This window comes from Centroberyx affinis, unplaced genomic scaffold (assembly GCF_046629955.1).
Source record: "Centroberyx affinis isolate AG114_WGS23_722 - 3 ecotype Tasmania unplaced genomic scaffold, CSIRO-AGI_Caff_v1 ptg003651l_1, whole genome shotgun sequence".
Classification (NCBI taxonomy): Eukaryota; Metazoa; Chordata; class Actinopteri; order Beryciformes; family Berycidae; genus Centroberyx; species Centroberyx affinis.
This window is the reverse complement of record NW_027281556.1, coordinates 134,697-150,615: the sequence shown is the minus strand read 5'-3', so window position 1 is coordinate 150,615 and position 15,919 is coordinate 134,697. Positions and strand designations below refer to the sequence as shown.

The window sequence follows — 15,919 nt, the reverse complement described above, 5'->3', positions numbered from 1 at the left end:
GCGAAGTCTGCTCGACGGCCTTTTTAGCTCAAACACACACCTGTCACGGGGGCCGTTTTCCATTGTCTGCCTTACCGAGGGAGACTGCCGGGCCAGCGGCAGCCCAAAAAAAAATACACTGGAATACAGCTGCGAATGTGTTAACCGCTTTAGGTGTTCACACACTCAGCAAAATCTAATAAAACCCTTGGTGTATGGTTACGTTGTGCGTTAAAAGCAGCAGGGAGGGGAAATAATGAAACATCAATAAAAAGCAGTTCACAGAGGCTATAAAACACACTTATTTGTTCATAATTCATTTGACATGATATTCAAACTCACACTGACATGAAAAATGACTTTTTTAGCTCATTTTAACTATCATACCATACACCTATTTCACATTTTATGACCAAATGAAAAGACAAAAATGACATTTTTATATCAAAATCTGCTATATCAAAACCTTTTGCCGCCTGGAAAACAGAAAATCTTTTCTCTCCCTAACTGATATCCCATTGGTTTACACATTCAATGATCTCTCCCCACGTTATGTTCCACCTTAATATCCTGTTTCAACAGGATATACATCACAATAAGGCAAGGCAAGGCAGCTTTATTTGTATAGCACATTTCATACACTGAGGCAATTCAAAGTGCTTGAATTGCTAAGGAAGCGAGATGCTCTCAAAATGCTGTTTCATTGTGACTTTAACACTGGAAAGTACAGTAAGTCAGCTGAGGGCCAGTATCGAATTTTAGAATTTAAATATCTCAGATTTCAAAATGAACCTTCAGAACTTTTCCAACAGTCACTTTCTGTATAAATCAGGATGACTAGCCAGGGACAGCAGAGGACACTTGTTGGATCTGAATGCACAAGGAGAAGCTTTGAAAAGGATCTGCTCAGCCTTTTTTACACAGAGCTTCAAAATCACACCAAGAAATAGTAGATATACTAGATATAATTACCCCCATTCATTTGACGGCTCGTTGGCCTTCCTTTACACAGCCAAAATCCCACCAGCCTCTCTAGGGTTAAGGAGATATTCTACCTTCGCTTTCGCTTTGATCTCAAGGGTTGTGTTTCGCAGCGCTCTTTCCATGTTTTTTATCAAATACCTGAAACGGATTTTACTAGAATTGGTCCCAGGTCTGCACATCCCGGCCAGGTTGGTTCAGCCAGGGAGCAGAACATCCAATCAGCCACAGTTCATTGCCTGGCCACCGTGCTCACCACGAGACCGTTTATACCTAATGGATGAGTTGGGACTCCAGCCTTTTTAGGCTTGAAGACAAGCCAATCTTATCATGGGCTTGATCCTAAAGGGGAATCAAGTTCAATGAACTGCACCAAACTTGGGCTCTGCGGCCAGAAAAGGGGATTTTCTTCTGTTATACCGGCCCAGTTGCTATAACAGTCTTTACTCAGGTGATTTGAACCTTTTCTTTTAATTCATTATATGCAGCAGTGAAGAGGATTCCCAAATATGAACCGCACAGTGACTAATTTCCATACAAAAATGAAATGTACTCCAGTGTTTTTGAGTATACCTGAAGTTTACTGTTAGAAGTGTGAAGCTTCCCTGCGTAAAAAGGCTGTGTTCAGAGTTCAAAGCTGCTCCCTGTGCATTCAGATCCAACAAGGTGACCACAGTGTCCTCCGTTGGCCCTGGCTGGTCATCCATAATAGATGACTATCCTTGTGTTTGTCTGTACCAACACCAGGTGAGACACTGGCAGTTCAAACCCATGTCCTCAACTTCAGCTCGAGCCCTAGAGACAACTACAAAGTAAAAAAATCCCAACATTCACCCATGAGAAAACAACAAAAAAAAACAACACACTGAATATTTGAAACAATATAGACTCAGATATTTAAAGTACTGGTGGCATGATTGATTCACTTTTCGAGACACTTCTGCTCCAGACAGTGAAATATTGCTGTAAAAGGACACTCCTCCCTTTTTTTTTTTTTAATTTTCAAGTTTTAATCAGCTACTATTTTGCCACGGGACCTCCACAAATCAACCCAATCACCACATACAGTATAGAGGCAGCCAAGCCAAGTAAATTCTGTAATATGGAAGCATAATAGAGTTTATTCATGCTTACAGGGATTAGATTTTATGTTTTCCATAAAGCAACTTTTTAATTGATAGCAACATCATAGTAAAACCAAACACCTCAAACACATTGAGTTGGAACAGGTGAAGATATACACAAAAAAATGCATAAAACTATTTACACATAGCAGCACATAAATATAATCAATGCAATCGACATGAATAATGCAGTCCTGGCCCATATACCTTGACAGTTGACACTGTCCTTCGTGCTGCATGGTACACAGTTTGAGCAATATGGTCGAATTGGGTTTACCTCAGCTGTGCGAAAGCCCTCGAGGTACAAGAGTTTGTTGTGGTTCAGTAGTGTGAAAAAAACTCTCACTGTGCCCACTCAACCCAAAAGGTGAGGAGCAGTCGAGTCTGTCAGCGCCTTATGGTGTTTGAGGCAGCAAATGCAGTCTGGCCAGCCCTTTGTTTCTGTCAGTCTGGGTTGTGCCGGGCAAATTAAGGACTTGGACAGTATGTGGACTTGCAACATAAAGGCGCTACACAAAGCAATTTGACATCAATAAATTGTTGCCGCATTCATTTTGACCTTAGTGTAATTATTAGCAACAAACAAGACCATCACCAAGAAGACTGTCAGCCTCTACCGGCCTGCATTTTACATTATGTGCCGCCGTGTCAGATTTGGCAGGAAATCTGCTGGATTGCTTTATGGCACAAAACAAGAAGAGGGCGCTGTTCTTCCAGAGCAAACAGAGATAAAGCTTTCAGAGTTTCTGGCAGCAGACGGCGGGAGGAGTGAAAGGCCGATGGAAAAATCTCTTTCAACAAGTTCAGTAAAGAAAAAGAAAAAGTTTCACTGGAGAAGCATCATGCTCTTTCTGACAAGTAGCAATGGGTTTTCTGGGAAATGTGATCTTCATTTTGACAGGGTCCCCATGGGCTTTGAAAATCCTTGAAGGTTTGTGGATTTGCGAAAGATAAAATAGGGCTTTATAACTTTTTTAAATGGATGGCCTTGAACGTACTTTTGAAATTATTTTTTTTTATTAAAATATAGCACCCTATTTCATCAAGCTGCCTCAGCTCTTTGTTCTTCACATCCTGAGGAAAACCTTGGAATTCCTTTGCCTGACAAGATCATGAGTAAGAATTGACCAATGTCATGTCTTACCCTAATCCCAAAACAGCAAAAAAGCAATTTTGAGTCATTGAATTTCAAGACTTAAAAAGTCATTGAAAAGTCATTTAATTTGCCACTGTTTTGAGCAACACTAACAGGCAACAACATGCCACTGGAGTGTGATAGAAGCTACCAATCATCTCTTTTGTTTAATTAATCACAATTCATTTGTCAATGATATATTGACATTTAAAAATGCAACGTGTAGCACCTTTAATGGATAGATTCATGCAAAGGGGTGCAGGCAGTACATCTACACACACGATGACCCTGCCCCACAACACATATACATACACACACAAAACTGACTACTGAGAGGAGGGGGGGGGGGGCATTGTGACACAGCTCAGCCTGTGGATCTGATCATCCACACCAATGGCTCCATCATTGACATTCATGTGGCGACCCTCCTAAAAACTTGATACCGTTGATAGTGCGAACCTTAAATCGATGGGACCCTGGCTGCTTGTAAAGCAGCAGCTGTGTGGAAGCCCACCCTCCGGAGTTGCTCTCAGACCCTCACAGCACGCCGTGTTTTCCAAAAGGCTGCAGGGCGAGACGGAGCGCTCCGCGGCTTCCCTACAGGCTGAGAGGAGGGCATACGCCTAGCTTGTTTGTGGCCCCCGTAAGTCTCAGACAACACAACGCTACTATTTCCTTTGACACGCCAAAATGAATCGAGGCGTTTTAATAATACAAAAAAGTTCTTTACGTTGAACCTACTTGCTTTAACTTGTTTTCCGGACTTTCACTGAGGATTGACTGTACCCAGTTTTTCAGACTCGGATGCGCCTGTTTTGTTTTTTTTTGTTCCATGGATAAAAGTACTGAAGCATCCCTGTAAGCTCAGCCGGCTAAAGAGCATACTGTTGTACCCGCAGTGTTCTGGGTATGAATCAGGCTGTTAGCCTCGTCCCCTCTGACACTCCCTCCTTTCACGTACCTCTTATATATACTCTCTAATAGAGCAGAAATTACATAAAAATCTACAGAATCTATAGAAAAAAGAAGCGTGTTTTGATCAATATCGGCTGACGGAGAGGCTGCAGAGCCTTAATCCAAAGGTGCATTGTATCCTGACATTTTCTTGTTTCTGTTAAATCAAGGTGTCAAGTCAACTAGTCCTCTGCGCGGGGTGGAATTGATTTTGTCAAACCATGAAGTCTGCGGAGCGCAATATAATTTTTCTCCTAATGTGTTTTTTTTTTTTGTGTGTGTTCGTTTCTTTGTCCGCGCTGTGCCTCAAGCTTTGTCTCAATAAGCACACAAGCAAGTCATTTGAACTGGATGGGGGCGTCCGTGTTAATAATTTCCGCTGTACGTTGGGATTTTCACCGCGGCCCGTGTCTGATGAAACAGACAGCGTGGCTTTAATAAATCAGACTTGCACAGGAGCTGAAGCGATACATACTGGCAGGCTGGAAATGTGGAGGACACTCCGCCAAGTTAATACTGAAGGAAAATGAACCTTGGACTTTTAGCCTCCATTTAATTTCCTATACAGACAAACATGATTGAAAGAGAAAGAAGGGGAAAAAAACATTATGGAGGAGCAGGCTTGACAGTGTCTAACAGTACCTTGCAACATTACCTCTCACTTTTCCCCCCTCAGAGGCCTGCACTAGTGCCTTAAGTGCCTAATAATACTTTGTTTTATGGCCACTCGCACCCTTGAAGAATAAAGGGACATCTCCTTCCTGCCACCATCATTTAATCCATAAATGTCAATCGGGTGAAATCCATTATGATAGGAGACGTCCAGTGACCAAGTTCCTATGCTCTGGACTTGTGCTAATATATAATAATGTAATATGTATTAATATGTGCTAGTTGTATACAACAATTGTGGAATTTTAATTGTAGAAATACTAAATAAAACTATTAAATTCGACTGTAGAAATATCAAGACAAATTAAATTGTATGGATTTAAAAAACTTTGAACTTGTTGTTCATATTTCATACTTTTTTATTAATGGGTGGGGCAATACGCTTATCTCACGTTATGATTTGATTCGCGATATGGGATTCAGGATTCGATACGACCACAATACGATGTAATAAAAGTTCAATGACAACAAAGCATGGCTGTGCAGAATTCAGTTTATTTCTGAGCCATTTTCTAGCAATGCCAGCATTGCCAGAATGTAAACAATGATTAAAAATGTCATTACAAAGTGTAAATAATATAATTTGGATGGAGAGCTTATGAAATTGTGGTAAGCAAGCCGTCTCATTGAATATAATTATTATTATTATTATAATTGAATATCATAAGGTTTTAAACCAACTGCAGAACAACTAACCCATTATTTTCATTGCTTTCTACGGTAAATTTCTAATTTTCTCAGTATTTGGTACTAGGTAGCAATTTGGTAATTGCTGCCTTTCATTCGTTGCTACGAAATGAATTAGTTACACCTGAACGAGTGTAAAAATGAGTTTTGGATTTATGCAGATAAAACTTTGGGGATGAAAGTCATTTGAAGCAGTTAAACATTCATGGCATGTCAGATTCAGAATATGAGAACATCTGCACGCATACACAGACATTCAAATGCTGCAAATCCCTCTAAATAAGCTGGATTTCAATGACTTTATCACAATCCCCAAATTTGGGCGCAATTAATCGGGTATTTTTGCATGGTTAACCATTCCGTTTGGTTGTGTTGGTTGGTTAGTAATGAGATTACATAACATCTGCCATTTGGTGAACACATTTATCCAAAGAGCCTTACAGTAACATGACTCCATACTGCCCATACTGTCCAGGGAGTCCAATGCTGGCTGTGTTTACATGTACAAGGAATTCAGCTCTTAACCTAGTTAAAAGACTAACCCCAAAACCAAATCTGTGGTGAAGCCTGACACCTAATGGTGAAAAGTAGGTACTGAACGGGCCATCTTCTATTGGCTGGTCTTTGTGCCAGTACCCTACTTTTCACCATTAGATGTCAGGCTTCACTACAGATTTGCGTTTGGGGTTCAGTTACTTCTTAAGTCACGAAACCTGGTTTTGGGTCGACACATGTAAACATCATAACTGGGTTAAAATAAACTGGTTAAGCTCATACTCTGCTTATGAGAAACCTGGTTAGGATGCCTGGCTTACTCCCATATTAAACTGGTTACTGTGGTGTGAAACATCTTACTACTTTCGCTTTTGGTTTTCATCATCTGTGCAAACTCACACAGCATTATGGATACATTTTGATGTCAACACTTACTATTATTGGGATCATCATTACTTTCCTTTGTTTTAAAAGTAACCTATTACTCAAAGAGGGAGGGAGTAGCTGGCCCACAAACATACTTTTTAGCTGGCGGACCTATCCGTGGACTAGAATGGAATATTCTCTTAACTGGTTTATTCATGGCAACAGGGAGAGTCAATCGCAGGGTATCACAGGCTCAACAGCTTAACATGAATAAGACCTGAACCAGAGTATGGGCAATAGCTGCTGTTTCTGCAGCAGGTGCTAGTATGTGATACTACAGCGTTACTTTATGTGGGTTGCCAGGAAGACTGATGCTTCAAAGTCAAAAAGCATAGCAGGTGAATGTTATGTTAAGATTGCTTAAAATGGAAACCATCGGATGTTGCGTATTAGACCCTCTGTAGAAGCAAAATTACATTAGAGATAACAATTGACAATGCTGCCTGATTTGACTTTATTACAATTTCACATGAGAAGTCCTTACATCTTTACACAAGATCTCTTACAACGGCGCCTTCCCAGCACAAAGATCCAATCGCTGTGCTAATAAGGAAAGTGTCAGGGCTTCATGCTATATTAGCTTTTATGAAATATCCCCAAATTGAATTAAATGATTTAAGTTTCTGTCATTAATAACCATTTCCAATGGGAAAAACCCCTCATGCGGCGGGTGTGAAATGGGGTTTTGACTTTCACATTTGTTCAATGTCAAAATCAGCACAGGATCATAAACCTGTTGGTAATAATCCTCACAACTCTCACGATTCATTTCGTTTCATTTCATTGTCGGAGTTAAATATTATACTTTGGCAACATTACCCCCTGACTTCAGCAGTTGGTAACCAATGCATGAGAAGATACAGTGTGTTGTATATTTCTTTCATTAATATTGTAGCTTAAAATTTAAATCCAGACAATGGCCTATTGGCTTTCATCATCATAAAAACGCCCCCTTTGGCTATGATAAAGTTTACTTGATTCAACGTTAGAAACTTCCTTTTGCTCTCTTGTAGTTGTCAAATATCAGATCTTTGTGCCTTCCCAGGCCTTAATGCCTCGCATGCGGAGGCTAACTGACAGATTGATAGCTCAGCTCTAATACCATGCTTGCTCCGTCAGACTCTGAAAGGCCATGTCTTCCCCTCTTCCATTCGGGACTTACATGACAGGAGTGTAAGTCATAAGGAGCATTGATGCCATTATAACATCATCCTCATCCGTTAGTAAGTGGATTACGGGGCTGGAGCGCTGGCATGCTTTGATGTGTGGTTTGGTTTTATTGGCTGTATAAGAGGAGACAGTCCACTTAGTCCTCGCTTTGATTCCAAGTAATGTTTGACATTAAACAGTTTTTCCCCATACCCCCTATTTTAGCTCTCTCTATGCACGGCCGCTAATGTAAGTTGATGGGTTTGAATTACATTTGTCACCGAGGTAGATTTGATTGAAAACCATTTTAAGTGGTTGACATTTGACATCCTATTCTTGTTAAGGCAGCGGCGGGGAAAGAAGCCGATGCAACACTTTACATGAATCTATACTTTAATGGTTATGTTTGTGCTTTGAGATCAAATTTGAAAAAAAAAGCTTTATTTTTATCTACCCTTTTAGTTAACCATGGTAGCAACATATAGAATGAAAGCTCCTGTTCCAATAAGGCAGTGTTGGCAAAGTTTTAGAATACAAAGGAACACAACATTAACGCAGAGCATTCATTTGTAAAAAGAAATACAAAGCAAGTGTGGGAGCTGAATGGGAGGCACGCGGGAGCCTCTGGAAGCATTAACGAAAAACATTAACTCTCCCATTTGTTTTTCTAAATTGGTCGGCGCCAATGAAACTGTTCAGCTTCCTATCTTTTTCTTGTACGCTTCAAGAGAATCGCATACATATTTTGAGACTTCTGTTTTGTCTGATCAGAAGAGAAGGTCTGATGGAAATATTACAAGTGTATAGCAGTTGTTTTATTTGAGTTGGAAAGTAGAGGACTTCATCAGTGACTTTGAAAGTGCTGGAAATTTAATCATTCCAAAACCAAATTACTCTGGTCTCCTTTTTGACCACTGTGCATACAGATTTACTGCATAAGTGACCCATATCATGGTGTCATTTGTTAATGTCCTTGACTATGCAGATTAAGCAAACAACTTATGCAAATTGCCTTTACTTTTGTCAATTCAAATTAATATGAGCAACTGAACCCCCCCACCCCCACCCCCTTTTTGCAGTGAGCGTCAGAAATCTTAATATGTTTGGAATGGGATTTTCCATTTAAATTACTGATTAAAATCAGTTTTTTTCATTTTGTTATGTTTTGTTGATCTTTCCATAATTCAGCTTGTTAGACTGTTCAACTCAATTATAAGTGAATATTTTTATTTATTCTTTTTTTTTTTCAATTTACCCGTACACCAAACCCTTTGTCTACCACATTTTGCCTATGCCGTTATCATGCTGCCCAGGCCGTTACTTCACATCATTCGGTTGCTGTAATTTTATTTTCAGCATACTTTAGAGTGGCCACTTAAGTCTGTTCTCTTTCAAGCACGGTAAAGCAGAACCGAAAAGACATTGTGTAACACAAAGTATCTCTCAAACGACTCGGAAAGGAACAGAAGTGGAGCTTTTGCAAGCAATTTGTGTCAGGGGAAGAGCATCCGTACCCACCCGGCTTTGGGGGGGGGGGGGGGGGGGGGGGAGTTACCATTCTTTTACTGTAATTTTAGATTAGTTTGTAATTTTGGGACTGAAAGAGATTTGTTTTTTTTTCTATCCGTCTCCAGTGGCATATTGTTGTTATCTCCCTCCCTGCGTGCTGTCACCTTGACATTTTCATAACTCTTTTTGACATTCTGCAAATTGCACAATGTGTCTGATTCTGATTGGGTTCCATGACAGTTCAGTGTTCGACAACGCGGGGCCTCTTTTCCGGGGCGACGTTCTCAGCCGGTGAGATCAGATTAGGTGCGCCGGTTTTCCTGGTGGATCAGCCGGGTTTGGTAATTACTATATAGGCAACATTATGCGCTCAAGTCCAGCTCCCGACCACTGCTCTATCTTATCGCCTGTGTCTCTCTCCCATCTCTATACAATTTTTCCGAGGGAATGATCCCTATATAATAACCGGAAAAATGCGCCGGAGTGGCACTCTCAGATCGGTTCGTCTCAATTTATGGAATCAGATAGGGCGAAATGACGCCGCTTAGGCTCATGCGACCTGACCCAGTCGTCTGCTATCGGCGCTCGTATTCCTGGAGGAGATTACGGGGCTGATATTCAACCCCGCGGTTGCCTTCTCCCTCTCTTCTGTTTCCCCGGGCATGCATGTGAGCGGGGCGGTTTTTCGCTCATGGCTTCAGGGCTCCAGATGCAAATTCCAACCCCCCCCCCCCCCCCCCCCGGTAACGATTACACTTCTACCATTTAAGACTCTGAAGAGGATAACGATAAATTGGCGGCTTGTTAAGGATGCAGACATGGACCGCCGCACCTTCAGTAGGGGATGAGGATTGGAAACGGGGGGGGAACAAATCAATGAAGATGAGGCGCTGGGTATAATTGGAGATAAACTGCCCGTCTTCCACATGGCCTCAAATTACTGGCCATCAGCGAAGAACAGCATGCTGACCCTTCCTTCATTTTCTTTCAGGGTGAAATGGCCACATAATAGTAGTACGGACAGAGTAACTACAGTTAGTGAATAAACACTGCAGGTGTTATTCACTGAATTGCATCTACAACCTCTTCTCAAATTGGTCTGGGGGAGTCACGGCCTTGACTTTGATCCATATTCTACTGCTTGGCAAGGTTCTCTGACTCTGCCCTTGTCTTTTCTCCCTCTCTCTCTCTCTCTCTCTCTCTCTCTCTCTCTCTCTCTCTCTCCAGGGCGGGATGATCGCCCTGCTGCTGTCCATCCTGTGCCTGGTCCTGATCCTGTACACCCGCAGGCGCTGGTGCAAGCGCCGCCGCATCCCCCAGCCCCAGAAGAGCGCCAGCGCCGAGGCGGCTAACGAGATCCACTACATCCCCTCGGTGCTGATGGGGGGCCAGGCCCGCGAGAGCCTGAGGAACTCCCGGGTCAGGGGCCCAACTCCAGCGGCACCCTGAGCATCCGGGAGACGCCCATTTTGGACGGGTACAAGCCGGGGGGAGGGGGGGGGGGGCGTTACATCTCTTTCATCATTCATCTCAGTAACACAATAAGCAGATTGTGCTACTGAGATGAATAATCAGTGGGTTTTGTTCTAATTACGAATTAAAGCTGCACAAGGCAACTTGCAGCTCCAAATCGCAGTGAGAGGGAACTGTTTCAAAACCGTTTGAATATCAATACCCAGAAATCATGTGACGTGACATCAGTAAACTGCACACAGCACGCTTATGTTTACCAAACCGGCCAGTCTGACGCTTTATACCAAAGGAAAGCAAAAAGAGAGGCAGAAGATCTAACATTGTGAAGTCCTGCTTTCTCTGGATGAAGCGCTGCTCACTGGCTGTTTAGGAGACAGTTTAGATTTTGCTCGGAAGTTTTGAATCATCAAAAGTGTACTGACTTTGGCACCAGAATTGTATTTGGGCAAATAGGGAAAATCTACGGTTTTCAATTAGTGATGATGGCATACTCTTCTCTATCGCAGCCCCACTTTGTAATTTAGGCTGAAGGGAAAACCTTGCCTAGTGCAGCTTTAAGCAGATAAATAGTAATCTGCAATGGATGCTCCGTCAAGCAAACCAGTAGTTTGTGGCATCTACTCTGAGTCTAATTTCGCTAACTCCCAACTAAATTGAATTCCAACTCAACCCCAGGTATGAATACGACATTACCGACCTGCGTCACCATCTGCAGCGGGAGTGCATGAACGGAGGCGAGGACTTTGCCAGCCAAGTCACCCGTACCCTGGACTCTCTCCAGGGCTGTAATGACAAGAATAACATGGACCTCACACCCGGTGAGTTGACTGACACATAAATAGGGCAGGTCGATGAAAAAAAAAAAAAAAAAAACAGTCCATAAGAAAAAACAGACCATAAAAGCAGCCTCCGTACTTTCACCCATCAAGTTTTTTTCCTTTCCTCCTTGACAGCCATATTATGTTTCATTAAAACAAATACAATGTGTCAGAAAGGTTAATTTAGTATCGGTGAAGATACATATATACTATGCAGAGAAAAGTATGAACACACTCTTAGGAAGGCACTAGTTGAATTAACCTGTTTGAAGCTAAACTAATTGGACTTTTAGTTGTACACCTTAACATGTATAGTACTGTTTGCACCAGTTCGACAACAGTGTTTCTCATATAAGTGAGCAATAATCTAAAGGACTAAAATTGGAATAGTGACATTAACATGAATGATATTTCCAGTCTAACTGTTTTCTTCAAAAAGGAAAATAAAATACACAGGCAAACAATCTTTCCATTGTTTTCACAAATACAATTTGTCCTTCTTGCTTTCAGTACAAGAACGTTGTTTTTAACTCATGCATACAGTACACGTACATACCTGAAAATATCAAACTGTTTTCCCACAAAACCATTGATTTGACAGCTTGAAATGATCAAAAGTGGCTGATGTGCGCGGGGAGTGGACTCACGCTTGCCAAGAATTTGTTTAGAAAAATATTGTTTTGGAGGGTTTTTTTTTTTTTGCAATCAGTGGACCTTAGAATCGAGCACAACTCCCATGAGAATCGTGAAGTAGAACAGCGTCGATGCGGGAATACCCCCTGAATAACAATTAGCGGCAGACTCACTCCCCCGGATCCGCGGAGAGAGCGGCCCTCGGTGACGGGGCTCTCACACAGTGTTCTTCTAAAATCCAAACATCCCCACCCCAGAGGTGAGGGAAGTGGAGTAATCTTGTGCATTATGCATTTCGGATGGTTAGCGCGATGAACTGGACAAATAGAAAATGCAGGCAGCGGTGCCATGCATTGAATATTCATCTCTATAAACACTGCAGAGGTCAAGCAGTAAATGGCATTCGAATTTGGACTAAAATACCAAAGCTTTCACCAAATATTATTGGCTGGCCTTTGCTTGAAGACCTTTCCTGGTAGAATAATGCAATAGAGATGCATACATAAACACATGAAATAATAATGTTATGGCACGATTCAATTGTGAAATGAATCGTCCTTCCATATGATGTAAGTATATAAACAGTTTACCTTGTTTAGGCTTTGTTGCATCAGACTTTCACAAAATACAGCTTTATGCTTTTCTTGTCACTTTCCTGTCTTCTGTTATGGCCATTAGTGTAATTATTATGAAACACAATTTATCCATTTTTGATGTTTTCCTGGACATGCGTCTCTTTAATATTTTCCAAAATCAAGATGATTGCATCCTCTGAGACGTAAATGAGTTCAGTCGTATTCCCTTAATGAGTTTTAATTTCATGCCAGCTTTTCTCACTCTTTAATTTTGGCTGTTCCACTTCTCCCCCAAGTGAACAGCGCAACACCGCTGCCATGTTTTCTTACCATTAGGCTCCCGCTGTACTTTTTTTTTTTTTTTTTTTTTGTCTTTTTCGCTTATTACTCTGCTGTTTTAAGATCCTCTACACCCAGCCGGCGAAAAAACACATTTCTCCATGTGGCTGCTTTCTCGTTTTGTACAGAAACTCAATTTTGTGCCATTAATACTCTCAATTGCTTTAATAGCAGCTTTTCTCCCCTCGCTTTTGGTAATTATGTTTTCCACTTCCCCCGCAGTGAGCGACAACACCAAGCTGGCGCTGATGAACAAGTACAAGGACAACATCATCGCCACGAGCCCCATCGACAGCAACCACCAGCAGAACACCTTGCTCCCGCACAACACCTCCACCAGCCAGCGCAAACGCCTCTCCAGCAACACCCGCGGTGAGTCACCCACTCCCACAGAGTCCCTGACACAGAATAGAAGAAAATAGATCGCATGTAACGCCTCTCCAGCAACACGCGGCGAGTCCCTCCCGCCTCCTGTGGGAACGAGCGGCGAGTCAGGTAAAGAGTTCTGTATTTATGGATATCGTCGCTGACTGGGGTGAGAAACCTCGTAACTCCAGCTGTGGTGGTTTTCATGAGATCCTTGAGAGGATACATGTTTGTTTTATGGGTTGAGAAAATTCTGCAATGCCTGGGTTCACGAAACTCCTTCAAAGCCCCATCGGATAGACTGAAAAATGGTCAAGCTGAAAACAAGGCCTTAACTCTTAAAACCTGACATTTTGGAGATATGAGGTTTTCACCCGGCAACAGCAGTATGTCAATAGATATTATACCCTAGAGAGCACAAGCTGCATATGGCTGCTGTCATGTGAAAACCTTTCCACTTTGGTATTCTGCTCTTTTGACTTGAACCGAAAGCATGTGCTCTTTTACGTTTCTTTACCCAGCAACCCGCAAAATCCATTCAAAAGCCTTTGTATGTGCTCGAAAACGAATGGCCGAGGTGTGAGGTATGAGGTTTTCATCTGATAGCAGCCATATTATCAGTGTCCTGCAGAAAAAGCTTTTATTTCCAAATGTTTATCTCTCACACGGCTCTAGCAGAAAACATACCAGTGGGGGGAGTGAGTCATTGAATCCCGCCACGCAAATTTTGACCTCCGATAATATCACCAGCGCCCCGCGGAAACCTCCTATCTAAAATTCAGACACGTAAAGCCCGAATGCCAATAGGGGAGTCAGTTAGCTGCACAGCACTTTCTGGGACTCCGCCAGTGATTCTGAGAGCCTTCAATACCGAGTCCGCCTGATACGTGTTGTGCAGAATGGACCGACTGAAAATGAATTCGAAGTTTGACTGAATGTCTATAGGTTATCATTTCAGTGGCGTAAGTATACACCTTCCCTAAACTTTTCAAGTACCGGAGGAATCTGGGTGATTCGTTTTTTTTTATTTTTTTTATTGAGGACCATGTGGTTTTGACATTTTTCAATACCTTATTCATGTTTGGTTTGGGTCCCAGGACCTTGAAACCTTTTCTTCACGTCAGAGCCGACACAAGTTGTCAGTTGCGCGGTAAAGAATACGACGGTGCAATAAACGAAAAGTTCAAAAGTCAACATTGGAGGTATGAGTTCTCTGCAGGACACAGAACAAACCCAAGGTTGCAATCCACTGTGACTCATTGGCGTTCTTTGCAATGAATGCCCCTTGACCAGTGCATCAGTAGAATTGTTACGTGTGAATGCGGCACGAATGCGAAACCTCAGAAATGTCAGTCTCTCTGTTTTTTTTTTTGTGTGTCCCCTTTCATCATCGTAAACACAATCAGCTCTCTTTCAGCCAAACTCCCGTCCATATCAAAATGAAGGAGCTGTAATACCTTTGTGCTTGAGTCGTTTGTACTGGCGATCACCTCTGTCAACATCACCGACTCCCATCTCGCCTCACGTTCACCCCTGCCCTACCCCACTGCGATATTGTAGGTGTACTGCATGACAGGAGAGTGATGGATCCAGAGAGAGAGAGAGAGAGAGATGCAGTTGATAAAAAGAAGAGACACTCTCCATTATGGTAAACAAGAGCCAAAGAGGGGCGCGACATTTTGGAAATGATGTGTCTGTCCCTTCGGTTGACCTCAGATCATAATGCACTTTTCTCCACACTTGACCGCACGAATCCCCTCCTGTGCTGTTAGTTGCTGCGAAGAAACTCGAGAAGTAAAAGCACTTTTTTTGCCTAACAAAAAGAAAGCGAGGTAATTTAGAAGTTTGTCTTTTCCTAAATGTCACAAAGCTTTGAATCAGAAAGTTCAGACAGAAGAGGAGGATCAAAGTTTTCATCTCTGCGTTTCATCATCGCCGCCCACCATTTGTTCTAGCAATCAACCATTGCACTCATTCGTGACGGGTGGAAACCCAACATGACTCTTGAGACGATTTTGCGTCTTGATTTTAAAAGTAAAATAACTTTTTTCCTTTTGTTTTATTTCTTTCTTTTGACCTTGATTGCGGAGGCTGCAAACCTGCACCCGCCACGGCTTTCAGAACCGCGATGGGAGCTCAAATCGGAGCTCTCTCCGAACCAGAGCGAAGGAGAGCAGCATTCAAGAAAGCCCTTTTATCAATAATAGAGCATAAGAACAAAGAGCAAGTGCCCCAAACACCCAACATAAAGCTCCGCTAGGAAATTCCACATCTTGGTAGCGCCGAATGGCCGCGGGAGGTACTGTTTGATTTTTGAAGACTTCAAATACCCGGAAATCCTGTCAGGTGACGTCAGTAAACTGCACACAGCACAGCTCATGTTTCCTCTGCTGGTCTGTGATGCTTTATACCAAAGGAAACCAAAGAGATGAGAGAGGGACAAGATCTAGCGTGGGTGAGTCCAGCTTTCTCTGGACGGAACGCTGCTGTTTAGGAGACAGTTTGGATTTCACTCTTAAGTTTCAATTCCTCACTGCCTTTGGCCAGAGAAGTTTCCATACTTGACAGTAGAATTTAATTTGGGCAAATCAATGGCGTCTCAAT

General features: G+C 42.3%; 1 protein-coding gene across 1 annotated transcript in view; it reads left to right on the top strand.

Annotated features, from left to right (window-relative positions):
• The window catches only part of LOC139661915 (astrotactin-1-like), a gene marked incomplete at its 3' end in the record, with an annotated part of 174,977 nt that overhangs the window by 53,908 nt on the left and 105,150 nt on the right, over positions 1-15,919 (top strand). The window contains 4 exon segments of the mRNA XM_071540496.1: positions 10,339-10,525; positions 10,528-10,588; positions 11,260-11,402; positions 13,172-13,321. Coding sequence (XP_071396597.1) covers positions 10,339-10,525; positions 10,528-10,588; positions 11,260-11,402; positions 13,172-13,321 — 541 coding nt within the window.